The sequence below is a fragment of the Lemur catta genome, chromosome 8, assembly GCF_020740605.2.
Source record: "Lemur catta isolate mLemCat1 chromosome 8, mLemCat1.pri, whole genome shotgun sequence".
Classification (NCBI taxonomy): Eukaryota; Metazoa; Chordata; class Mammalia; order Primates; family Lemuridae; genus Lemur; species Lemur catta.
In genome coordinates, this window is record NC_059135.1 from 62130354 (window position 1) to 62157870 (window position 27517).

The 27517-nt window shown below is 35.5% G+C and overlaps 1 protein-coding gene across 2 annotated transcripts in view; it reads left to right on the forward strand.

Moving 5' to 3' along the window:
* The window catches only part of IFIH1 (interferon induced with helicase C domain 1), a 49392-nt gene extending 22085 nt beyond the window's left edge, over positions 1-27307 (forward strand). For both annotated transcript variants that reach the window (XM_045558610.1, XM_045558611.1), the window contains exons 4-16: positions 2232-2336; positions 7569-7789; positions 13623-13833; positions 14681-14898; positions 16086-16202; positions 17822-17945; positions 18459-18737; positions 19243-19502; positions 21091-21240; positions 22627-22788; positions 25905-26095; positions 26614-26704; positions 26805-27307. In XM_045558610.1, the coding sequence (XP_045414566.1) occupies positions 2232-2336; positions 7569-7789; positions 13623-13833; positions 14681-14898; positions 16086-16202; positions 17822-17945; positions 18459-18737; positions 19243-19502; positions 21091-21240; positions 22627-22788; positions 25905-26095; positions 26614-26704; positions 26805-26984 (2309 nt within the window). In that variant the 3' untranslated portion in view covers positions 26985-27307. The remainder of the gene's footprint in view (positions 1-2231; positions 2337-7568; positions 7790-13622; positions 13834-14680; positions 14899-16085; positions 16203-17821; positions 17946-18458; positions 18738-19242; positions 19503-21090; positions 21241-22626; positions 22789-25904; positions 26096-26613; positions 26705-26804) is intronic.
* Positions 27308-27517: the final 210 nt, after the last annotated feature.

Here is a 27517-nt window from a genome sequence, read left to right on the forward strand (position 1 = left end):
TTCTAGATCTAGAATTATCCTTGCAATGACATTTTCCTCATCTCATTTTACACCTTGCCTTTTCCTTACAAATCATATTCTCTTTTCATCAGTACATCTGCCCAAAATGCTCCTCTACTTGACAGTTCTATCCCACACTCGCCTCTGAGCTTCTAACAAGACATACCTTTGGGAATTGCAAAGTGCCATATTTAAAATCTCCCAGTGAGATATACAGGTTTTCCTGTGTGATCATTAGGGACTCCTCAAATCTGAGTTTTAGAGCTAATCTATGACAACTGATAAGCACAGTATTTTCACATTAGTATATTTATGTTGTGCTAATATACTTAAACATTATGTATGTCCACTGAGAATTTTTCTATAAATTTCTCATCTGCTTTCTTTTAACTTTTAAGAAAGATGTTTTGCATACTTGATTGGCATCGGCTGTAATTCCATTATGTCTCCCCAGCTAACTAGGTTTATCTGAATCGAAAGGCACATGTCATAAGTAGATTCTCAATGGAATACTAGTCAGCACTAAAAAGGAACAAATTACTGATAAACACAACAACATGGACGAGTCTCAAACATCTTAAGCTGTTTAAAAAGCCAGACAGAAAGGTTCAATATTGCAGGAATTCATTTATATGACATTCTGGAAAAAAGGCAAAACTACGGGACATAAACCAGATCACTGGTTGCCAGGGATGGCAGGAGGGATTGACTACAAAGGGGCTTGGGGGACTTTTGAAGTGATGGAAATATCTTAATTGTGGTGGTGGTTACAAATCTGTGTACATTTGTTAAACTCATCAAACTATATACCTAAAAAGAGTGACTTTGGAGTATATACATACCTCAATACATGTGACTTGAAAATTAACCGGTTAAGGAGAAAGAAGATATTTGTAATTTTGAGGAGTTGTATATCATCTCTTTAAAGAGCGGTTTCATTAAAATATACTATGTGTCTACTTTTCATCCACTTCTATTCCCAGCCCTAAATATATGACACTAAGACCACTTTTATCAGGACTGTGCTCTAATCAACTGAGCTAACCGGCTACCTGCTCTCAGACTAGTTTTACATAGCTAAAGGCTACTTTCATATAATTTATTAGTACATTGAGGAGCTTTAATATGAAATAATAATTAAATAACAAGTATAAATATTAGGAAATATTATTAATCATAAGAAGAACATTATTAAGCGAAACTCCTTCCCTAATAATATACCAACGACTTGATTTTTATTTCATTTTCTAATCTACCAATTAAGCTACTGTGCCAAGAGCTTATTGTATCTAATATTACTGAATGGTGATCAAATCCTGTAAGGTAAACAGCATTAACTCCATTTTACATAAGGGGGACTTAGGATCAGAACAAAGTAATAGCAAATTTCACAAGACCTTTCGATTCCAAAGCCAGCAGTAGTAAACACCATTCGTTTTTACGGGTTTAATGATAGTTCTGGTCCTTGAGGATGAAATTGGAAACAAACGGTAAGGAAGGAATTCTTCCTTTGAGGGAAAAAAGGTTTTCAAAAAGAATAGATACGGAGTGCTGAAAACAGAAAGTCAGGATTAATAAATGAAGGGTGTGCACTTGCCATTCATACTAACCATAACTCTTTGACAGAAGCTTAGTTTAATTATAGTAAAGAAAAACATTTATTTCCAACCTTACATACGCTTCTAGTACAACTGTGATGCCAAGCTTTAGTGATACTCTTTTGAGCAAGTTCTTTTAGAGATTTTAAATTTATGTTTATCAGTGAACTCTTATTTTCGTAACTGATCAGTAGATCCATGTACTGCATTAATTTTTTATACTTTATTAATTCCCTATCATTTTACGTGAAAATGGCTCAATAGTTTCTATACAATACTTGCTGTTTAAAGACATTATCAAACCCAGGTATTCTTTTTTTGAGCAAAATTTCCATGTAGAGGGATGACAAAAGTCATAAATCCTTGGGAATTTGCATTAGCTCTCGTTTTGGACATAGAGTACTTTAAGTAGGTAATATGTATTTGATTCCCTACCCAGCAGCTGCTCATCCATGGTGGATTTTTTTTTTAATGTAGCCTGCCAGACACTCTTACCTTTTATTCATAATTGTCTGGGTGTGCCTTCCCCACTTGCATTGAACTGTATGTACTGTGTGCTGTAGAGGTGTGCAGTTAAAATACGTTTATTCTCAGAAATATTTTAAAAATATTTTAAAATGTTTTCCTTTGCAGAATCAGACACAAGTTTGGCAGAAGGAAGTGTCAGCTGCTTAGATGAAAGTCTTGGACATAACAGCAACATGGGCAGTGATTCAGGCACCATGGGAAGTGATTCAGGTACTGCCTAACTGTTGTGTAAACCTTAAAAAGTGTGAAATAAGACGCCATATAGTGGGAAGCATGGGGGCTGTTCGTACCCTCCCTAATGTATTTATGCAATTAAAGCAATTCTTTTCTATAGTGAAGTCGTTTTGGAACTTTGCCATTCATTTTCTTAAAAGTACAACTTACAAAGTCTTAGAACTAAACTCTCTAATTTTGATCCAGTGCATATATCTTTTTGGTCTGGCATATGCCACATTCCATAGAGTCATGTCATTTTATTTTATTTATGAAATCTGTTTCAATTAATTTGACTGCATTACAATTCTGTATCCAATTTGGTACATTGATTTATTCCCAAACCTTAGTTTTTTAATGAAAACATATTTTAAATTAAAAAAATAATATTATCAATAAAAGGAGGGTAACTCTGTAGATAACTGCAGATAAAAGAGTCCCCCTTAAAACGAAGAACTAGAAATGACACATACAGTTAAAAGAGTTCCAATCTGTATAAATATCCCTTGAATTGAAGTAGAGTTTGCAAAATATTTTGGTCACTAAATGAAAACCTTACTAAGTGTTTCTAAAATTGCTTTCCATATTAGTTGTATATTCCACCAGCAATAAATGAGTGTGCCTGTTCCCAATCCCCCAGACTTTCATTAATACTTCCTGTCATCAGATTTCCTAATGTGTCAGTCTCATAGATTTCAAATTGTTTCTTTCTGTTTCTGAATGTGTATTTTCATGATTACTACTAAGCTATAAAATGTTAACATCCTTAAGTATGGGTGATGAGTTATTGGATGTCTATTATACACCTTTCTATATTTGTCCATATGTTTGAAATGTTTCATAATTAAAACTAACAAATTACAAACATAAAGAAAATGCTTTGCAATGTGGCCAGCTAAGCAGCAGTGGAGAACTGACAAAGTAAGAAACAAATTACTGTATTCTTCGTTTGAGATTGAGTTGTTTCCACTTAGAAAGTATCGTGAAATTCAGATTATCCTGCATTGTCAGAAGAATTATAAAAACTTAGATCTATAATAGGCCTAAAAGGATAAAATAGTTTATATGAAGATGATCATCTGTCCTAAAAGCTTTCCAAATTGGATTGTACCGCCTCTTTTATTTATATATCCTTTTCTCACAATCACACTCCTAAATCCCTTAGAACAAATTAGTTTGAAGAAACCCAATACACCAAATGTCAGTCATAACTTTAATCTTAATTTAAAAGGGTTAATTAATTTTCTGTTCAATTCAGTCAGTGCTTATTAAGTTCGGCCTTGTGCTTACTTCTGTGGATTGTATTTCTTTTTTTCTATCCTTGTCATAAAATTGTTAAATTTAATAATTAACATTTCTATAACATGCTATTGATGTTAGAACTCAAAATATACTCTAGCTAATATTTAACATCTTTATGGGTTGTTTTAAGGTTGTGGACATCATCCTAATTTTAATTTGTCTAAGTAAGGGTTTTTCAACAATAGTCATTCATTCAATAAATATTTAATGTGTATCCTCTATGTACAGGGCATTTTGCCTATTTAGAGCTGTTAGCAAATGTATTTGCTGATTTTTAGTCCTCAATGTGGCATGAAAGACACGATAAATCTGAACGCAACCTACTTTTGAAAAGCAAATACATTTTCAAAGGCAAATACATTTTTTGAAGACAAACACATTTTCAAGAGATACCCCTTGAGTTCTAGATGGGTTAGTACTTAGGAACAAAGAATTACTTTGCATAGTGGGTAGTTAAATTCTAAATGATAAAATTATGAAAATTTTTACCCTCAGGTGCATGGTATAAGCTGAAATAGAAATCAATTTTTTAAAAGTTTAGATAAATTGATGAACCGTTATACACATATTGAGGCACTGAAAAGTATTCCAGTATTTGCCATTATATTTTTAACCTTTGAGGTTGACATCATCAAAAGGTACCTTATTCTGTATGTCCTTTGTCCTCCTTTGAAGGTCATATTTTGGGCTATGAGGGTCATGGGTGTGACCCAATACACTCACACTATGTTCCCTTGTGGAAGAGTTACATAAAACATAATTACTGATACTTTTAAAGTATACATATTTTAATTATATTATGAAAGGCTTTTTTGTTCTGTTTCCCATTTTCAGAGAGATATACTGCTTCTCAAAAAGTGACAATGTTTTTGGCAATAACACTTTGGCCTCATATGTAGAAAGTGTTTCCTTACTATTTCGAGGTAATGCCTATTAATATTTGTCCAGCTGGAATGGTGTATTTTTCTGTGGTTACATACTATAGGTAAAAGAATACTTTGTCGATTTCAAACACATGCAGTGACAGACCTTTTCTCTCCAAGAATAACTCAGCTGTCAAAATCAATGTGAGAATGAAATTTGCCACATGGTGTAGTTCCAATAGAATATTATTATTTAAACCTTATTTGATTTCCTTTTTCGACCATTTATATGGTATAATATAATTTTAAGATCTTCAATCAATATTTGTTGTAGAGGGAGGGCACAATGTTATTCAAAGCATGTGCATATTTTAAATGCCATCTTCATTTAATTGATTACACTTTTGAGAGAGAGCCCAAAACAAACAAACAACAAACAAACAAAAACCCAAACACTTCTTTTATAAAGGAAATTGGCTCCTGGCTCATTGATACCAGCCCAGTTCTCTCCTTCTGGTGACAGAGAAGAGAAAACTCTCTTTTCATTGCTTCTGTGGATAAATTCTTCCATCCCTATGTCAGAGGATGTGATAAGGCAAGAATCAGGCTGAATATTTAGCACTCACCCAGCTTTTTTTCTTTGGATGCTATTCTCACATTAAATCCAACTCTAATTTTTTCCATATCCACTCTGTGCTTTTCTCTTTTAAACATAGGGCCACCCATCAAATCTCCTAGTCTTGACTCAAAAATGTGGAAGATTATTGAGCCATTTATCTATCTAGCCAGATATTTTTAGTGACAGAAGTATAGTGCCCTGCACTGTGAAGTCCTTGAGGACAATGTATTCTTGGAAGTGCATGGCATATAATAGATGCCCAGTCAATACTGACTGCAGAATTCATATATGACCACTTAAGTATCACTAAAACCTCAGGACTTTGGTTCTGTAGTAAAATTTTGATCACAATAGCCCTTTTCACATTCTAACTCTTCTTAAATTTATTAGTATGATAAATATTCAATATGCATGAGTGATATCGATTTTTTACTCATTTGGTTCTAGATTTCTGGGAAAGAGACTTAGGAAATTGCTATTTGTTTCTCTTTTTAAATATTTGTTGCCCAAGGATACAGTAGTAATTATGGAAAACAAAAAGGAAGAATGATTATTAAAAAGTACATGCAACTATTATGAGTGAAGTAGCATTTTATTCTTATTTTTAAAATCTATGGAAAAATGTACATAGAGTGAAATTAAACAAAGAGAATTTATCAATATTTTTTAACAAACTTCCTAGTTCAAATAACAATTTAGCAAAAGTAAATGCCTGGATCTTCGTTTAGACACTACTTAAAATATATCTTCCTTTGCAAATATTCTGGCTCTTTTGGAAAAGTTAGATGATAAATGCTCTTAATATAGGTAAAATATTAAGATTTTGATAATCTATAAAGCCATTTAATAGATAATGTTCTTAAATCTGAACCTTATATAAATGTAATAGAAGACGAATTATTAAAATACTGTAGAGTTCAAAATAAGCATGGAAAGAAAACTGGCGAATGTATATTTTAGATGCTGGTGACTTTGAATGAGATTTTCATGAAAATCATACTAAATGAATCAGCAGATGATCCAATGACAGCTTAAATGTATTGCATCTGTCTTTACTCATCCATACAGATGGCAAATTTCCTGCCAGGTTAGTAGATGATTCTAAGTGGTATTTGGTGTGAATTTTCCTACCTGTCCAGATAGTACTATCATAACAGGTTAAAACCCAGTTAAATAGAATTATCCAGTCACTGAAAAGGAGCCATCAGCAAGTTTTTTGAAGGTAATGGGATTATGTTAGTTCAGTTTTATTGCAATCATTGATAAGAGAAAGAACACTATTTCATGTGCGATGAAATACTGATAAGTACTGTCATTTCATTTTTTCTTGTGATTGTATAAAGCATAAGATGGGCTTTTAAATAGGTATAATATTTATTTCACTTCATTTCGCATTATAAGCTATGCAGTTTTAGATCTTTTTCCCCTGGCTGATATGGATAGATATGGTCATTTCCTAAATATAATATATATCTAAACCAAGATATATTCTAATATTCATATAAATAACATATATTAGTACCTACTTTATCAGTATTTTAAATTTAAAAATCTATGTTAATTGGAAATATATTTAATGTATTGTGTTTTGGGTTTCAGGAAAAATATGAATCTGTAGAGACATACATATAAAAAAGTAATGATCACAATTCAAAACTAAATAGCAAAATTAGTCACAATTTAGTTTAAGCCATTAAAAGTATTTTCCACCTTTTAATGAAAATCTCCCACTTAAAGGCTACCATGGGAAGAGTTTTTCCTCTACTCCCTAAATATCATTTCTGTAAAACCTGGTTGCCTCAGATGGGGAAAAGGACCTGAGAGAGAAAGATAGATACATAGATAGATTTATTTTATGTATACGTGTGTGTGTGTGTGCGCGCATGCGTGTGTTTTTTCCAAGCGAAGGAAAGTAGTACCAGATGTAATACCTTCTTTGTAATAAAAAAATAATAACAAGGGAGAATACAGAACAAGGAGGACAACTGATTCCTACTTTCCCAGTTCCCCTTGATTTTGTAGGTGAAAGGGCTCAGAGAATCAAGTAGGGCGTGATGGCTCAAGAAAGAAACGGGAAGTCTAATGCATTGACAACTCTCAGTACCAGTCGGGCATGCACCACAGCCCTTTCTGTAAGTCCCGTTGGCTTTGCCCACTCTGTGAAAACCTTCCCCCATGTTTCCCCCTCCCAATTCTCCATCCTGCCCATTCACTGCCTCTGCACCCTCACCTCCCAGGCCACTGCCATGATACAGAGCTTGGGTTGGATCCTGCACACCCAGAGCACTGACACTCATCGGTACAGAAAATAGAGCATGGATTGGTTTGGACCACACATGAAAAGGAATTTAAACCACAAGAGGTCTATGTTCAGTTTCAGCCTTCCTACCCTTAGTTATTTCATTGCCCCTTTTCTTATTTTTCTTCTTTTTTAATTTCCTTCAGATGAAGAGAATGTGGCAGCAAGAGCATCCCCTGAGCCAGAACTCCAGCTCAGGCCTTACCAAATGGAAGTTGCCCAACCAGCCTTGGAAGGGAAGAATATCATCATATGCCTTCCTACAGGGAGTGGGAAAACCAGAGTGGCCGTTTACATTGCCAAGGATCATTTGGACAAGAAGAAAAAAGCGTCTGAGCCTGGAAAAGTTATAGTTCTTGTCAATAAGGTATTCAGACAGTATATAATATAACATTATTTGCTCATTTTCATTTTATTATTTTTAAGCTTTTATATTATGAAATTTGTAGCAATGAATCACACAGATTTAGTTTAATTAGAAGTAATGTCAAAATAAGCCATTTATTTTATTTGTAACCTTTATTTTTCTAGGCACATGTAATGTCTAAGTGATTAGCCTTAAAATAGAATTTTTTCCGTAAAACTGGAACATTAAATCAAATAGCTATAACTTACGGTATAAAGGTCATATTTATCCACATATACTGTAAAGTTAACTGATACTAATTTATCATTGCATGTGAACATGACTGACTCAAAATATTAATATCACTGGAAGCTAGGATCAAACATTGTTTTTTAAAGTCTTTTACTGACAAGTGCTCTTTATCTAGAATATATACAATGTGGTTTAAAGATAAAGAGAAAATTAAGTTGAATATATATAATATGTTATATTCATATTATATTAGATGCAACTGAGGTTTTTTCTTTGATAATTTGCATTTTAGGGTATCTAAAGGCCATCTTTATAAATAGGAATGTTTCCTTCACTGTAAAACAAAATCTAGTTATTTGAGCTTTATTCAGATGAATGAAAGTAGTAGTAGTAGTGTCATTAATTTTTACCATTTTATGAAATAATTTTACCATTTCCATGACCAGAAAGTCTTTTTCCCATTCTCATTCTATTCCCTTACATCAATATGCTGTAAAACTTTCCATATTTTTTTGGATTTCTATTATGCTAAAAGTTTTAGTTACACCCTGATTTTCAGTACTAAAGGAACATACTCAGAATCCATGATTTGAATGATTTTCATCATATAGTTTCAAAAGCATTTTGTATGTATCTGCTAAGTCTAAAGAACTCTCCTTCATGCCTGTATGCCCATTATTAAAACACTTTTATTTATTTTGTTAGTAATGGTGATACATTAGAATTTATTTGTCCATAGCCTTTCATGTATTCCTTTTATAAAGCATACTGCATTTTAGAATAAGGTAGGTTTGACTCACATCTCTACCTACCAACAGTTTGAAACTAGACAAATTAGTAACTTCTTTAACTTCAGTTTCCTCATCTGTAAAATGAACAAAAATGACTACCCTCTTCTGAAGCTTAAATTAAATTACATATGGCCTAGTAATGATTCTTTCTGCTGCTCGTAAACATTAGCTCTTTTTCTCATGCCTTCCGCTTAACCTTTATAACTAATGAAACTGAATAACTTAACCAAAGAACAGGATCTTAAGTGTCAGGCCCAGAGAAAAAAACAAAGTTAATTGGATTCAAAGCTACTTAAACTGATGCTTTTGAAACCATTTGAACATTATGCTATTTCCTCAAACTCAGCTCACTATGCATCCTTCCCAAAGGCCTCTCCTTCCCCATTTATTTGGTTCTTTGTTAGTTATACCACCTCCTCCAAAGCATGTAGCCTCAAAACCTAGGAGCTATTTTTGTTTCATCTACTTCTTTTGTATCACAGGGTCATAGACTATTAGAGTTGAAACGAGGCTTTGAGATTCAGCTTTCTTCCTTTGCGGAGTGGTTCTCTCACTTCTGCTGGGTAACTTCTAATATCAAGGAGTCCCCCTTCTAACAAGACAGCCCCAGGCATTCTTTGAACAATAGACAGTGTTAGAAAGCCCTAGATACAGGCATCCAAATCTGTTTCCCTGAAATCCACACTCAGGGGTTAGAGTTCTTTCCTCTGTAATTACACAGAGTAAGTGCTAATTCTCTTGCCTTAGGACAGCCCTTCACATAGAGAAGGCAACGTCATGTGGCTCCTAAATTGATTTTCTTTTTGTCCCCTCAGATAAATGTCCACAGTTCCTTTAACTGTTCTTCGTATAACATGGTTTCCAGACCTTTCAGCATTCTTAGTGCTTTTACTCTTCCAGACATTTATCTAGGGCCCTCTGAAAATGCAGCATCCAGAGCTGGACAGAATCCTATAGATAAGATCTTACCCGTGCAGCGTGTAGGACAGATGAGATGTGCTGCTCACTCAGCTCATGACCAGGTTTGCCTTTGGCATCCACAGACTTATCTGGACCTTGCCATAAACCTAAAATTCTCAGTTCCTTTTTATTTGAAAATCTATTAAAATAGAACTCTCTTAACTTACTTTTGTGCAGTTCATTTTCGAGCCTAAATGCAAATACTTAGGCTTATCTCTTCACATGTTCATGTTGATTGTTGTTTCAGGTCTCATGTTTTTGTATGTGTCCAGTGCACCTTCCTGTCTATATTATTTCTTTCTCCTCTCAATGCTGTATTCCAGTCAAGAATCTTTCATCCCGTTGGATCTAGGTGATTCTTATGAATGCACATTTATGGCCATGTTTACATATTAATTTATCCTCATTAATCTTTAACATTTGTGGCATTGTTGTGTGGACAGTGGAGGACTTGACTCTGATTCCTGATCTGCTTCCCCATGGTTTTTCTCTCAGAATTACTAAAAATCCTTCCACTAGTTCTTCCATCTGTGTCATAATTGTTTGCTATCCCATTTTATTTTTTGAATTTTAAAGCAATTTCAGCTTTAATTCTTTTTGATTGAGCGAGGAAGTCTCTGGCCCAGTAAGTCTACATAACCTGCATACTGTATTTGGCCCAATAGCACCAGGTCTTGTAACCCTTGATCTAGAAAAGGGAAATCCTGTTTCCTAACACTATTTACTTTCATCTCCTTTCCTCCGCCCTCTCCAAAGTTATAGCCTTCAAATGCAGGGAGAAATGAAAACACCACCTGTGTTCCCAGACTTTCCATTTCCTATCTAGGGCTTCAACATCATGAGAGATAAATCCCAGGTTCCCTCAGATGCTGTAATGCAGCCCCATATGATTCAGCAGGAGTGGGTAGCAGTTGGGTTTGATTGGTCTTGGCAGGCACTCTGTCACATCTCAGGAAAAGGCTCCAAGAGGACCACACACCTCCCAATTAGCCATGTCAGACTTGCATCTGGCTTTCCTGTGTCCTGCAGTAGGAAATCAACGCCACCCAGAGTGACAAGTATCAGGATTTCCAACACCTGCTATCTCCTGTGACAACTTTTTGTTCTGTAGATCGGAGGATGCTGTTTCTTTGGAAGGTTCTGACTCACCTTTTATGGCCAGAATTTTGTGTTGCCATATTACCCCATGGTACAGAGATTCTTAATTAAATCATTCAGCACCAGTGTATTTAAAGACAAATGAAATGTAGATCTTATCCTCAAGGAATCTACAGTCTAGAAGGGAGATGGGAGAGATGTATGTTGATAATATAATAATTAATATTTTATTGTACTTTATAAAGCACTCTCAGGTACATTGTCTCATTAAATGCACACAGCCATTCTGTGAGGTATTATTATTCTCATTTTACCATCAGAAAACTGAGGCTCCAAGACTTTAACTGGCCTGTCAGGAGTCAGTCACTCAGCCAAGAAACAGCAGAGATAAGACTTGAACTTTTGTCTCGTGAAGTCAACAGTCTTCCCTTTCCACAATACTCTACTTTTAGAATAAAAGGACAGATGAAACATCAGGGAAGTTTGCTGAGTACTAGCAATATGTCAGCTTCTACTTCATTTAATTTTCACAACCCTGTAATAGGTTGACATTATCCTCATTTTATTAATCTGGAAATTGAGATGATTGAGATGATTCACATCTTGTCCGAGGAACACAACAAGCAAGTGGCTGAAGTAGCTGTTTTCAGGGCTGACTTTCTTTCTTCTGGATCGTGTTATCTCTTCCCACTAAATTTAATTTCTATTCTCTTCGGCATCTTTCCTTCTGACTTCCATCTCAAATTATTCCCTCTGTCCTGCACAAGTGGAATGGAAAGAATACTTCCAGTGAAATGAATCAGGAACAGATTTGTGGAAGGAAGAGAGAGAACTGTGGCTCTCAAATGTCAAAGCCTTAACTGTCACATGGGAGGCTTCATTAAAGTGAAGGTTTCAAGGCTCTGCCCCAGAGATGGTCCCTAGATTTCACAGTTCTTGAGTAGGGCTCAGGAGTCTCAATTTTCCAGATCTCTCAAGTGATTTTGTGACAGGTAGACCAGAGAGACTTGACTTTGGAAAAACAAAAACAAAACACTAAATGAAAGTTTCTCTTTTTATTCTCTCCACCCTTTCCACCCTGTAGTAATGTTCTTTCACTCACCACCCTTGATTATTGATTTTAAGTCCACTTTGCATCCTTGGAATTCACGTATTCCATTTTACCTCCTCCCTCCCTCTCCACTCCCCAGACATCCACTCTCAGAAGCTTCCATCATTTCTGCTAAATAATAATACAGAGCAGTGTTCTTCCTAAGCTGTTCCCCTCAGCCAGGGGGATCAACTATCACTTATTTAACACATAAGTGGGGCTCCCATCAAGTAAAAAAATGAATGACGCATACCTTACAGACCAGTGGAGAGATAACCACTGATTGCATTTCAGGTAGTCATATAATGAAGAATATAACGTACATTTTTTAAGGTTTGCCCTTGAAACTCTTCCTGCCAACTCTCTATTTGCCACACTGTGCACCCCTGGGCTTCCATTGTATAAACCTTCCTAGGAGATGGCTTCAAAATGGCCTGGCTATTATTCAGAATAATCCAGGAGTTATTCTGAGTGACTAGTAATGTGGAGCATAGAGGTGTCAATGCAGCCACCTTTAACAGACATTAAAACATACCGAGTCTGCTGAAAAGAACCAAAAGTGTCCACTTCTTTTGCCAAGTCTATTTGCTCTTTTGTTCTCACTCAGCTGCCAAAGCTATTCTGATAGTCCATTCCTCCACATCTGTTTGCCCAGTCAGTGCTGTAACTCCTCTATCGAGGTTCCCTGCTTCTTCCTATCCTGGGGGCTTGTTGTTTCTGGCCTGATCCCAAAACAAACGGAAATAAATCACCTCTACAATTCAACGTGTAGGGATCCTGTGAGCTGTTACACTAAACATAAAACACGCTGCTTAGTGTTCACTGCCCGTTATAGCCTGGCCCTGCTCTACGAATTAAAAATAAGTTTCTTATCTAATCTAGCTTGAACTTCTCTCTTCGCTGACCTATGGCTTACTAGATTCAAATTCCTTCTAAATTCTTTATTTTTGAATGGTCATTTGCGTATTCCTCTTCTCTGTCACTTTGTATGTATTTCTAGGGGAGCATTATTACATTGTGCTATATTAATTTGTTTTGCTTTGTTTAGTCTTGGTCTGTGTGCTCAGCTAGGCTGAGTTCCTCAAAGTCCTCAACCCTATCTTAAACATCTTTATGTCCCAGACACATATCTAAACCTAACAAGTATGCAATAAATGCCTATTGACAGACGAATGGAAGGAATGATGGATAGGTTGTTATGTCTAATTAACTGATAATGTAAACATCTCTTTTTTTTTTTGAGACAGAGTCTCACTTTGTTGCCTGGGCTAGAGTGAGTGCCGTGGCATCAGCCTAGCTCACAGCAACCTCAAACTCCTGGGCTTAAGCGATCCTCCTGCCTCAGCCTCCCGAGTAGCTGGGACTACAGGCATGCGCCACCATGCCCAGCTAATTTTTTCTATATATATTTTTAGCTGTCCAAATCATTCTTTCTATTTTTGGTAGAGACGGGGTCTCGCTCTTGCTCAGGCTAGTCTTGAACTCCTGACCTCGAGCAATCCACCCACCTCGGCCTCCCAGAGTGCTAGGATTACAGGCGTGAGCCACCGTGCCCGGCCCTAAACTTCTCTTTTAATGCTTGCCACATAGTAGGCCATTGATCAATACTCCTTTGACTTTGACTGTGCTTTTTCCCTTTTTTTAAATCTTCACATTTTTTAAGGTACCGTTAGTTGAACAGCTGTTTCGCAAAGAGTTCAAACCATTTTTGAAGAAATGGTATCGTATTACTGGACTAAGTGGTGATACTCAACTGAAAATATCATTTCCAGAAGTTGTCCAATCCTATGATGTTATTATCAGTACAGCTCAAATCCTTGAAAACTCCCTTTTAAACTGGGAAAGTGGAGAAGATGCTGGTGTCCCGTTGTCAGGTTGGTTGAAGTGTTTATTTTTAGAAAGAGAAGTAGTAGTAATATTAATGATAGTGACTAAGGCTGTATTTGTTAAATAATTTTTTAAATGTTGATAAAAATTAACCCTGGTATAGATTATCTTTGATTGTTTAAGGTTTCATTAAAACACTTCTACTTCCCGGAGAAAAAAAAAAGTTTTTAATTAGATCATTTTATTCTGCATAAGAATACCATTATTAAATCAAGCACTCACTGGACTTTCCCTTTACTTCTGACAAGTTCTTTTTATTTGTTAGCAGATCCTGTTAGGTCTGCCTTCTTCTTCATGGAATAAAAATCCAATCCTTTCTATTCTGTGTGGGATAGGATGAGAAAGGAGAAGAAAGGAAGGAAGAGAAGTAGAAATAATTTATAATAATTTAATGCAATGTTAAAACAAGGCAAAATTATCCCTTTTTAAACAGTGTGGTTTTCATTTGATATAATAAAAATAAAATTCACACACCTAAAATGAAATATTTTCTTAAAGAGCAAAAGTGTAATACTGACAGTTGTTTTGGAATAAGCCAGGGTATGAATTCCATCCCTAACACTTCCTAGCTCTATAAATTTTCTGAATCTCATCTGTTAAATAAGGGTAATATCTAACAGGGAGAGTTTCGTGATTAATATACATGAATTTCTTTCTGTGTGTACAGATTCCTACCATAGTTAGTTCTCCCTCCCGAGAAGGGAAAGAGGGCTGCTCCTGAGTCCTGCCCAAGCAAAGGCATCCCCAGAGCAGCTCAGTTCACTAGCATGAAGCTGCTTCTCTCACTGTAGTTTGCTGCTATAGACAAATGAACTATCTGCATTTTCTTTTAAGACTTTTCCCTCATTATCATTGACGAATGTCATCACACCAACAAAGAAGCAGTCTACAACAACATTATGAGGCGTTACTTGAAACAGAAGTTGAAAAACAATAGGCTCAAGAAAGAAAACAAACCAGTGGTTCCCCTTCCTCAGATACTGGGACTAACAGCTTCACCTGGTGTTGGAGGGGCCACAAAGCAAGCCAAAGCCGAAGAACACATTCTAAAAGTAAGTCACTGACTTTATGTGTAACCGGTAAAAGCACAGCTAAAACAAATGCCAGTGCTTCTTGGGCCTTCTCAATAAGGTTGAGTTCAAGTGCCATGACCATCAATTAAGTGAAATCTATTTGCTTTACTGCAGTGACTATACACAGTCTTCTACAACAGTGATATGCCTTAATAAATAGCAAAACAATATCATAAAAATTACGGAAGAACATAATTCATGGGAAATTGAGACAAATAGGATGCCTTCTTGGAACATCTACTCCTATAATTAAACTTAATGATCTATTTGATATAGAAATATGTATAAACTCTGAAAGTTTCTAGTTTTCACATATGTGAAGTCTTACACCATGACTTTCAAAACTGTGTATTGTCTATGTCTTGTCATATGTGATTCTGGGAACCTGGGTAATTCACATTAAATGGGAAATAGAGATATGAGGATGTTTAATTGAAGATAAACTTGTCAGCTGCCACAAAATGGTAATACCACGTAAAGTGTTATAGTTGATCTCAAGTGTTAGATGAATCGGAGTAGCCCAAGAAGTATGTTGCCACAAAGGCAATTGCATTTGAATTTTAAGTCCCTTACTTTAAGTTGAATTCAGTAAAAAATCATGTAGAGTAGACACAAAATTCAGAGGTTTAATTATTGGCTCCAAAATATAATTTATTACTGGGATTAAAGAATAACTCCAATCTCATAATCCAGGTACATGGGCTAAGGTTGCTCCCAGCTTTGCACTGCCCTTTTCATGTGTAGGGGAGGGAGGTAACATGATCCATGGATGTCCAGATGACCTTTAATATGCGTCGTGTAATATGGTTATCTCAAAACCATTCTCTGTCAATCTCTATAAGGTCCATGTGATTTTTTTCCAGCTGGAAAGTGGAATTTAAAGAATTAAAATAAATACACTTCTTTTCTGAAATTATCCCCAACTTGATTTAGAAGCTCCTTTTTACTATATCAGGACAAATGTTATTGATTATTGGCTAATGAGTTCCATTGTAAAACAATACTAAAATGCTATATTTAGCAAGTAATGCTACATATTACTTTCATGAAATTTTGTGCTACAAATTAAATGCTACTTATTTCTTACATGAAAAAGAGAGTTCTACAATGAATGAATTGAAAGGGAAAAGTAATTATCTGGATATTGGAAAATGTGTCTTTTCCAGATTTGTGCCAATCTTGATGCATCTACTATTAAAACCGTGAAAGAAAATCTTGATCAACTCAAAGACCATATAAAGGAGCCATGCAAGAAGTTTGCGATCGCAGATGACACCAGAGAAGTATGTGCTTAACGTTTCATATGTATTAATATTTTATTGGCAATACCATACTCAATTGAAAGATGGTAAAGGCTATTTTATACTGGCCATCTGAATAATATTATTTTAAAATTTGGGCAAACAAGTTACAGGGTTTTTTTTTAATATTAGGCAGCAAAGCACTACAGTGAATTCTCTCCTCATTCTTCATTTAGTTTTCTAACTTATAAGAAGAATAGCTCTGTAATTGTTTGGCTATATATGAACCATTGAGGAGTGAGGGTGATGGGGGTGCTAGGGTTGTATAGCTAAACTAGAGAGATTATGACAGTTCGTTATATCCTTTTTAAATTTCTTGGTGAATTCCAGGATTGGTTTTCTGACATTCCACAGAGTGATTTTATTACTATCAAATTACCGTTGGCAGTGATAATGGGAATTCTACCTAATTTGCATATTTGCATATTTACTTTCTTAGGAAAACACTGACATGGTAAAAAAGTGAAATATTTACTTTAATGATATTTTTCTGATGAATATTTTCACTGATTATAAAAATCAACTGAGAGTCAATTTGGACATAGCCAGTAAAGTATGTCAATATGTTTGTAAAATTTAGAAAGCGTAGTAAATTTTAGCCACATGTACTTAATAATGCCATTGAAAATAAGGTTGCTGGGATTAAATGATATGAGATATCCACAGTAGATAATACAGTGTTTGAAATGTAGTAGGCACTAAACCAATGTTAGTGAACAACCTCCCATAGATCTTTTTTCTTTGAAATTCTAAAAAAGACTACTAGCTTTTTGTAGTCTGCACTAGCACATTTGAATATGCCTATTTACTTTCACTTTTTTGTTACTTACTCAGTTTTATCTGGTAAGTTTGAATGCGTATTTCTACTCATAATTGTTAAAAAAAAACTGTGTCTCAGGTTATTTTTAAAAAAAGAATTTGACTTCTTTTGAGCTTAACTTTTTGACATACTTTTTATTGAAGTATAACACGTACAGAAAAGTGCAAATTCATGAATGTATTGATTGCTGAATTTTCATAAACTTAATGCACCTGTGTAACCAAAACCCAGATGAAGAGACAGAACATTACCAGGATCCCCCAAACACCTAATTCCCCCTTCCAGTTAGCATGCCCCGCGGGGAACTACTATCCTGACTTCTAAAATCCAAAATGAGTTTTGACTGATTTTGGACCTTGTATGAATGGAATCATATGACATGCACTCTTTTGTGTCTGGCTTTTTTCACACTACTTCAACTTTTTATTTTGGTAGAAATAATATTGAAACCAGTTAATCAAAGGGGAATGTTTCTTAATTTAAATTGTATGCCTTCTAAATAATTGACATTAATTCGATATTTTTTAAATTACTCTTAACATTTAAAGTTTATAGCATTCATTAACTTTACTTTGGGTACTTTGGTACTGTTGGTGTGGTTGTGGTAAAAGAGAAGCTGACCAAAATAAATGTACAAAGAAGTGATCAGACATTAACTGAACTTTATCTAGACAAAGATTCTGGATCAAATTTATTATAAGATGGAAATTGTTTTAACAAAGGTAATGTTATTTCTTTAACAATATAAATATGTAAGAATAAGTGTATACTTTGTTTTTAGGATCCATTTAAAGAGAAACTTCTAGAAATCATGACAAGTATTCAGACTTATTGCCAAATGAATCCAATGTCGGATTTTGGAACTCAATCCTACGAACAATGGGTCATCCAGATGGAAAAAAAAGGTAATTTGGGTTTTAACCTAACAGTTTATCCACAATTTCAGAAGACTATATCACATATTCCCAAGGAAACTGAAAGCAAATGTACTATCAAATAGAATTTCTGTGTTCCTGTTATGACAAGCATAAACATGCTCTTAATTCTTTATCTAAAGAAAGAGATTCCAATTCATACAATTTTTTCTTTATCTCCGGAGTCTTTCATTTATTGTATATTTAAAGTATTAAGATAAATATTAACAGCTCTGTCTCCAAAGCCAAACTCAACTAATATATTTCCATGCCATTCCTCCGTGCATCAGGCACATGTTCTTGCTGAGGCAGGGCTCATGTAGCAAGTCTAGGAGTGGGAACACTTGCCCCCTTGTAGAGCTCATGGCACATTTTGAACCTTAATTTGCCCATTTCAGAACCAAGGCGAAGCCGACTTTGAAGTCAGTATCGTAAATATGCTCTAGTCCACAACACAAGTTTTGTACGCTCATTATTTTACTAACATAATATATTTTTTCATAGCTGCAAGAGAAGGAAACCGCAAAGACCGTGTTTGTGCGGAACATTTGAGGAAGTACAATGAGGCCCTACAAATTAACGATACAATCCGAATGATTGATGCATACAATCACCTTGAAACTTTCTATAATGATGTAAAAGAAAAGAAGCTTGCAGTCCAAGAAGATGAGAGTGATGAGAGTAGTGACGATGATGTTTGTGATGGTGTTGAAGATGGGAATGATTTAAAGAAACCTTTGAAACTTGATGAGACAGATAGATTTCTCATGGCTTTATTTTTTGGTAAGATTCAAAGTAACATGAGTTGATGTCATGCATTTACCTTTTTGACATGAACTAACTGCTTCTCATAAGCTCTCCATAAGGAGAAATATCACTTTGAAAGAAAAAATCCCACACAGATTGGGGCTACTTCTAATTGATCTGACCAGATTAGCTGTGAGTTGTATGATCACAACAATCATTTGGTCATTCAGTTTTATTGTCAAGACAATTGCAATGAATTTATTTATTAAACCATCCTGATTATTAGATATAACACAAGTTAACTGTAGATGAGCCACATCTCAGTACGTCATTACATAAAGTCTTCTAGTGTAACTATTTGTATATTTTACTAACTTAGACTAATTATTTCTTTTCAAATATTTTTTAAACATTAATCTTTTTGTTTGATGTAAAAATTATATACATTTTTGGTGTACAAAATCATGTTTTGATACATGCATACATTGTAGAATGGCTGAATCAAGCTAATTAAGAGATCCACTATAATTATTTCTTAAAGAAAACAAAAGAATGTTGAAAAAGCTGGCTAAAAACCCAGAACATGAAAATGAAAAGTTGACCAAATTAAGAAACACCATAATGGAACAATATACGAGGACTGAGGGATCAGCACGAGGAATAATCTTCACCAAAACACGACAGAGTGCATTTGCCCTTTCCCAGTGGATTACTGAAAATGAAAAATTTGCAGAAGTGGGAGTCAAAGCCCACCATCTAATTGGAGCAGGACACAGCAGTGAGTTCAAGCCTATGACACAGGTATTAACAACCTTTTGGACTTTTCTTATGCTGTTACTACTCTTCTCAAATTGTTTTTAGTCTTTTTCATCAATTCTCTCACCATCCACAAATACATTTACAGACTAAAACACTTGTTTTTGAAATAAAATTTGTGTTTAATAGCAATCTAATCTGTGGTATTTGATTTAGGAGTCATTGTTTTTTCCCTCATATGTGGAAGAACTTTCTGAGTTGAGTAACAATGAAAATGAGCAACAGTAAAAATGAGCAACATTTAAACTTAATAACAAAGTAGAGAAATTGTTGCAATATAATGTAAAGTGGGAAAATCAAGCCCCCACAGAAATGTGTGCATTATAATTAGAACTATGCAAAATATGTTTGCATCGAATGAGACCTGGAAGGAAAAATTAAAGAATTTGATGTGTTAGAGATTTTGGATTCTGAGAGGTTTTCTGTTCTTTTTAAAGTTTTTTGTTTTGTTTTGTTGTCATTATACTACTTATTGTTTAGGAGAGAAAAAAGGCATTTGTAGACATTACAAGTGTGCATGGAATAATGATGTATTGTTAGAATAAAATATTCTTCTGAAGGCTTGGGTCATATTGACCCGGAATCTTGCTGGACTAGGGGATACTTCAGTGCTGTTATGGTCATCATCATTTGGGCTAATGGAGCAAATGAAATCTGTTTTAGTGCTTGCTGAAAAAAAAAAAAATTCTTGAAATTGTTCACTGTAACTGTCATTATGCCTTCTACATTCAGTCATCTTAGAGTTGCCACTAAAACTAATGCCAGAGAAAGCTCTGTTTTCCTTGGGTAACAAGTTTGCTTCCTTTTTTTGATGAGAGCTGGTTTACTTAATATGTTTCCCTTTTTGCCTTAGCTTCCAGGAAGCTTGCAGACAAAACTGAAATTTGGTCTCACAGCCTCTGTGTTAATCCTTACAAGTGATACATCCACACTCTTTCATTTTGGAGGCTGTTTTTCACTTTCTATTATATTAGCTTTAATGTTATGACCACTGTCCTCCATCTTCCAGCTCCCCTCCCAGGAGGTAGCCAAGGTTTTTAGTTTCTCACATGTGCTTTCAGGAATATTCCATACTTTCCTTGCTCGAATGACTCTTAAAGTGATCTAATGCATTATACAGTGTGCATTTGCTCTGTGACTCAGAACTTAACAATCTATAAAAGCATCACTGCATCTTATTCTCTGAATATTAAAAATTCTGAAGTTAATGTAGTGAAAAGAAAAGCCCATTTTAGCATCCCCTTGCGGTATCCTCTTCTCAACTGACAGCTCTTCATTTCCTCTCCCCAAGTCACCCGTCAATTTATTTCCTTGGCATAATGATAGTCTTCCCACCTCCAGACTGGAAGATGGAAATATTTTTGTTATTGTGTAGTAATCCCAGATTGGAAATCAAATGTTGTCTCACCATTATGTCTTTGTTCAATGCCAAAAACAGATGGCAGCAAATCCATGTATGATCTAATCCTTTGATTTACACTGACCAGTTGCAATTTATTATTTCTTCTCCTAATTAGAAGATTTTAATGTGTTTAGCATCACAAAATTTAATTTATTAAAAATGTTTCTACAGAATGAACAAAAAGAAGTCATTAGTAAATTTCGCACTGGAAAAATAAATCTGCTTATCGCTACCACAGTGGCAGAGGAAGGGCTGGATATCAAAGAGTGTAATGTTGTTATCCGTTATGGTCTCGTCACGAACGAAATAGCCATGGTCCAGGTACATTCAAATAACCTCTACCTAATGTGTTAGTTTTTATTTCTGTGTTACTATTTTAATTGCTTTCTTTAGTTTTAAAAATATATCTCTTCTCCTGCTAAAAGAGCAATTTTAAAGAGCTCCCTTTGATATTGCTGTTATTTGTATGACAACCAGATACCTGTTGTATTTTTAAACAACAGCTCTTCCTTGGTTGTTATTCCTGCGTCCTAAGGCTTTCTAGGACCATGACATTAGCTCCATTTAAGAGTCAAAAGAGACCTCCTCATTCCTAGGATGTCCCTGAGCCCCTGGCTGGACCAAACTGTCCCACAAATGGCTGACAAAGTAACATGCCCCAACCTTAGGGAGCCCTACTGTTTCTGCATTTTCCTCCTTTATTCTTTCAACTTGTCTGTCTGTTTAAAATGTTTCGGAATACAATGTTGGGTGAGGGTGGACTTAGAAATGCAAAAGTAAAAAAAGAGTGACATGTCCCAGTTTCCATTCAAATTTCACCTTTTCTCTTACCCACCTATGTTAATGGTATTATTGTATAATAACTTTCTGTCATGTATGTATAGAAGTTATGCTGATTAATAGATACAATCTTCTTCCTATAAAATTAACTAAAAGTTTTTTTTAACACATTAAATTGTATCCTGGAATGGAAGGCAAGTTGTAGAAGACTAAGATAACCAGACAGCCATCAAATTAGGAAGTAATTTTATTTCAGGAGTTGATGTGTAAGTCAGTGGTCTATTACTTAGAATGCATTTTTCCTTGAGAGTAGTATTGCTATTGATAGTTAGGCTCCTGAACCCGGCCAAAAAAATTTATATTACTCAAAATGTACCTGAACATCACTTTATTAAGAGGCCCATAGAAAATTATCACAATGTTGAACATGTTTTCATGGAAAAGTATACTGAAAATCCAATGTGGGATGCCAGAAACAGACCTGCCCTCCTCCAACCCTGATGTCAAGATCAGAGACATCCTCCTCCCCGTTCATCCCTCCTACCCTCCTACCAGACAGGAGGGCTGCCCCGGTCCAAGTCATTGATCATGGTCCTCGCAGTTTGAGACAGAAGCTCTGGGGACAAAACGGCTGCACAGGGTGGTGTTATATTATTGAGGCCTTTGGAGGCTGGTGTGGGGCCATAACCGCTATCAATCTAATACATTGCTTCTGTATTAAAGCACATTTTAAGTTTCAAAGATCTGACTTACAAAGAATAGATAATAACTAACTTTACTGAGAATAGAGAGCTTATTTGAAGGCTGGCATGCTCAACAACCAATATTATTCCATGATGAGCAATGAATATTGTTCCAGGCCCAAAGCAGGAGAATTTGTAGCAAGTCATAACCTTTCATATACTTGATCTCTTTTTACATTCTTAGGCCCGCGGTCGAGCCAGAGCTGATGAGAGCACCTATGTTGTGCTTGCTCACAGTGGTTCAGGAGTTATTGAACGTGAGACAGTTAATCATTTCCGAGAGAAGATGATGTATAAAGCTATAGACCGTGTTCAAAATATGAAACCAGAAGAGTATGCTCATAAGGTATTGTTTCCGGCCACCTCTGAGTTTGGTTTTCCTTTAAAAATGGCTGCATGTGGTTGTCATTGGTATCACTATGGCTGTCTGCAGACAGAAATTGTGCTGAATTGTAAGTTCCAGTTTCATGAGCTGTGCTTAGTCCACATTCATATACAAAGAATCAAAATCCATGGTGGGCAAGAAATTGTCAGGGAGCCATGGCTAGTTCCAGGGAAACCAACCATAAACTTTGATAATATAGATTTAGGCTGCCTTGATCCAGAAAGATGAGCCTAACTTACTCATTCAACACAACATGATAATTTTGCTTTGATCCAATCCATTTGTACAGGCACAGTTTTTTAAATTCCAGACGTATTTATGAAATACCTACTGTGTGCCAGGCAATGTTATGGGAACAGCCAACATGGTGACAAATAACACAGATAACACTCCTGCTGCATGAAGTTTATATTCTAGTGTGTGTCTGGGGAGGTTTGGAGAAGAGAAATGACGAACAAAAATAAAGAAGCAAGAAGTGCATCATATAGAGATAAATGCTATAGGATGATAGGAAACAAGTCACTAGATGGGTACTTTAGATTGGTTGGTTGAGGAAGGTCTCTTAAAGGGAGTGACACTGAGGCTGAATGTGAATCATAAGAAAATGCATAATATGTCATCTAGCTACATCTCAGTTTACTAAAACAGAGTTATTTGAGTTGTGTGAAGGAAGGCAGTGAAGGAAGAATGTATTTCTACAGTATTTCAGGAAATCCCCCATACCACTGAATTAAAGACTTTAACTACTATAATAGCAAACAATCCATTTAGAAGAAAATTCACACCCTTGCATATGGGTGTGAATGTTAGTTTCTTAACATTGGAATTGGCTCTGCCCTAAATAGAGTTTCACGAAAGGGAGGCTTTCAAATTGGTGTGCATTGCTATTACCAACTCCAAGGTTTCCTGGCCAGGTTTCTACACCAACTTTTATTTTAAAACCCCTTTAAATATAAGGCAAAGCAAACATTTTGGAGTATCAAATTAAACTTTTGTCACCAAATAGTGCCACTGGAAAGTTACTGCCTCACATTTAATATCCTAAGAGAATGAATCAAGTAGATGTTTACAAAGACTGATGTTTTAAGACTAGTTGTCTTGGCTAAACTCTGAGTCAATCTCTGGAGTTTATGGGTCAAATTTTTCCAGAAAATCTTTAGAATAAGACGGTTTTTTTCAGGGCCCCAGAATGGACTATCTTTTTAGGTCTCCTTTGGCTAAAAGATCTGTCCTCCTAAAAGTACTCCAGGTAGATGAACTCAGAGCAGAAATGGCAATGAGATGGGATACATGCCACCAGTAATCTGTTCAAAGCCCCTAGCAAACACTGCTGCTAGGTCACAGCTACTAGGAGATGTCTCCATTCTTCTGATTTGAGAACCTTCTCAACACAGTCTTCAGGTAGACACTAACAAATGGTGAGAATTGACACATAAGAGAAAATCTTTTTTCCATGTCATTTACAGAGTTTGTACATAACTGAGAGATTCTTAAAAATCAAATCAGAATTCAAGGAGCAAGTTGAGGATCTTAAACATTTTCCCTAACATTGATTCAACAAGTTTTTCTACATTATTACATTTTATATGGACTTAGGTTGATTGTAGCTGTGCCTCCCATATGTTTATTATGATTTTTTTTTGCCTGTCCCTCTAATTATTTCACATTCCTTTACTATTTTAGAGCTATTGTTTTAGCTTCTGATGTCCTGATTACATATCTATACAATGACTGGTTTTATTTTGTTTCTGTCTCACGCACAGATATTTTTTTTTCTTGTTTTTTAGTGGATGGAGGCAAAACAGACTCATAGGTATTTATTAATTGCCTGCATGTATGTGATCCCATGATAGATCACCTACAGCTCACAGAACTGTAAACTTCTTATAAGAACAACCTGATTAAACTTTTAGGGAAAAGAATATTTCAATTTATTGTTTTGTTATAATTGACATAGGAAATTAATCTTTGTACTTGTCTGATTAATTTATTATATAGCCTCCAAGTTGGTTTGCAAGATTTTGTTCTCTTTTCTATGCGATATGTGGCTGCCTCAAACAGAGGCCTAAAAGGTAGAGTCTGGAGCCAAGGAGATGGGCCATTCATCTTTGTTCATCAGCACTGATGATTTACTTTTACTGAAAATTTCCCTTCTGTCTTAAGAAAATAGTGGCTTCCTTTGTAATTTAATATAAATATGTCAGTTTGGAGGTAAATTATTTAAGAACCAGGTTTTTCTACTGTGAAGTTTTGTTGGTGTGAGTACCAGTTAATCCCTATTTCAGGTTTCATCTTTCTCTTAACTAGCTTGTTTCTGGTATGAAATAAGTGGTGCTGCTAGTCACAGAGCCTCGAATACAAGGGTTTACAGGCACGTTCTGTCACATAAGGAATCTGGGCAGTGTAGGCTCCATGATGTCATGAGGAACCCAGGCCTAGTCTCTCTGTCTCTTCTCTGCACGTATAGCAGTAGGCTTTCATTCTTAAGGTCAAAGATGGCCTTTAGAGTTTCAGCTGCCACATCCTTCCGCAGGAAGTAAGAAGACAGAAAGGGCAAAAGGTACACATGCCAGCTATCTAATTTTAAGGAGACTTTCTGGAAATTCCACTCAACACCTTCTTACATTTCATTGGCTGATGGTGAAGGGTCTGAAAATTATAACATATGAGTAAAGGCTAAAGGGTACTTACCATGATTTAGAGAAGACTATGGGTAATAACAGCATTCAGTTTTTTAAAGAGCTATGTGGAAGAAAGTTTAAACCTATTTCATGTGACAGAATTGAAACTAGTGCGTGTGCTAGAGGGAGAGATATTTTTTGTTGAATATTGCTAAGGACTTTCTCAAAATAGAACTTTTCTAAATTGGATGGGCTGGTTTTTGAACACTAAGGGTTCTACATTTCCATGATTACAGGAGACGATTATAAATTCTCTGGGAACCATTGCCTCATTTTTATTTCCTAGGCCATGAGCAAAGTGTGTATTTTCACAACTATCTAAGATTTCCAAATTTCAGGAGACTTACTTCAATGAAACTGTGAAAAAACCCATAAATTGTTCCTTTCTCTATGCAGATTTGCGAATTACAGATGCAAAGTATAATGGAACAGAAAATGAAAACCAAGAGAAGTATCGCGAAGCATTACCAGGAAAACCCATCGCTAATAACTTTCCTTTGCAAAAACTGTAGTGTGCCAGCCTGTTCTGGGGAAGATATCCACATAATTGAGAAGATGCATCATGTCAATATGACACCAGAATTCAAGTGAGTCCAGAAAGACCCATTTTTAAGTATCTCTACAAAAGATGTAGCAGGATGTAGTGTAAATGTTCTTCCAAAATAGTACAAATAAGGTTTTTTTCCCACAATTTCTCCTCCTTTAATCCTCCAATTATATTCTCATAGCAAATGTCTATTTTTTAAATAAACTATGCTGGGTTAGGAAAGGAGGAAGTATAAGAACCAAAGCCATTTTGGTCTAATGCACATTTAATTTGTGCATGTTCATATTTGATTCTCAAATTTTTGAACAAGTAAAATCAAGTAAAAATAACCAGCAGACTTGAAAGAAGTCACAAAAGGCAACAGGCCCCTTAAGAGGTGTGTGTAGAAAGGGAACATCCACCTGATATGCCATGATGACCTTGGGAAGGCAGAGGGAGGGAAGGAATGAGGTGTGGGATAATACATGCATGGGGATAAACTCAGGGCCAACAGCCATGGGCTGCATGTTGGTATTTTGCCAATTCTCAGTAACGTTTCTTCCTCCTCGATAATTTTAGGGAACTCTACGTTATGAGAGAAAACAAAGCACTGAAAAAGAAGTTTTCCGACTATCAAACAAATGGTGAGATTATCTGCAAATGTGGCCAAGTGAGTAAACTGCTGTGGCTCCCATTTTACTTGGGTTAAAAGGAATGTTTAATTGAATGTGCATTTAATTTTTCCTCTTGCTCTCTCTTTTGTTTTCCAGGCTTGGGGAACAATGATGGTACACAAAGGCTTAGATTTGCCTTGTCTCCAAATAAGACATTTTGTAGTGGTTTTCAAAAATGATTCAACAAAGAAGCAATACAAAAAGTGGGTTGAATTGCCTATCACGTTTCCTGCTCTTGATTACCCAGAATGTTGTTTGTTTAGTGATGAGGATTAGCATCTGATTCAAGATTCTTTTAAAATATTATCAATTTAACATTTAACATGATTTTGATTAATGTTTTTATTGTGCTGCAGAACTGATGGGAAAATTAATAAAATCATTGCCTGACTCTGTATTGAGCCTTTATAGGAACACAATATATTATGCTTTCAATTATCCATCTTTGGTGGTCAGGGGTAAGGAAAATCTACCATTGATGCTCATTAGCACGGAACATTATAGTCCTGTGGAAAGAATGCTGGAATATAAATAAGAATCCAAGGTACCAGTCGCAGTTCTGTCCTAATTTTCGGAATAAAATTAGGCAAATCAGTTCATCCTTCTGAACCAGTCTCCTTATTTGTGAAATGTTTACAATATTATCTGCCTTTGCTTTTTATTAATTTTCTATTTCTGCATAAAAAATTGCCACATATTTAGTGGCTTAAAACAATACCCATTTATTATAACACATGTCCTATAGGTCAGAAGTCTGGGCCGGGTCCTCTGCTCAGGGTCTCCCAAAGCTAAAATCAAGATGTCAGCCA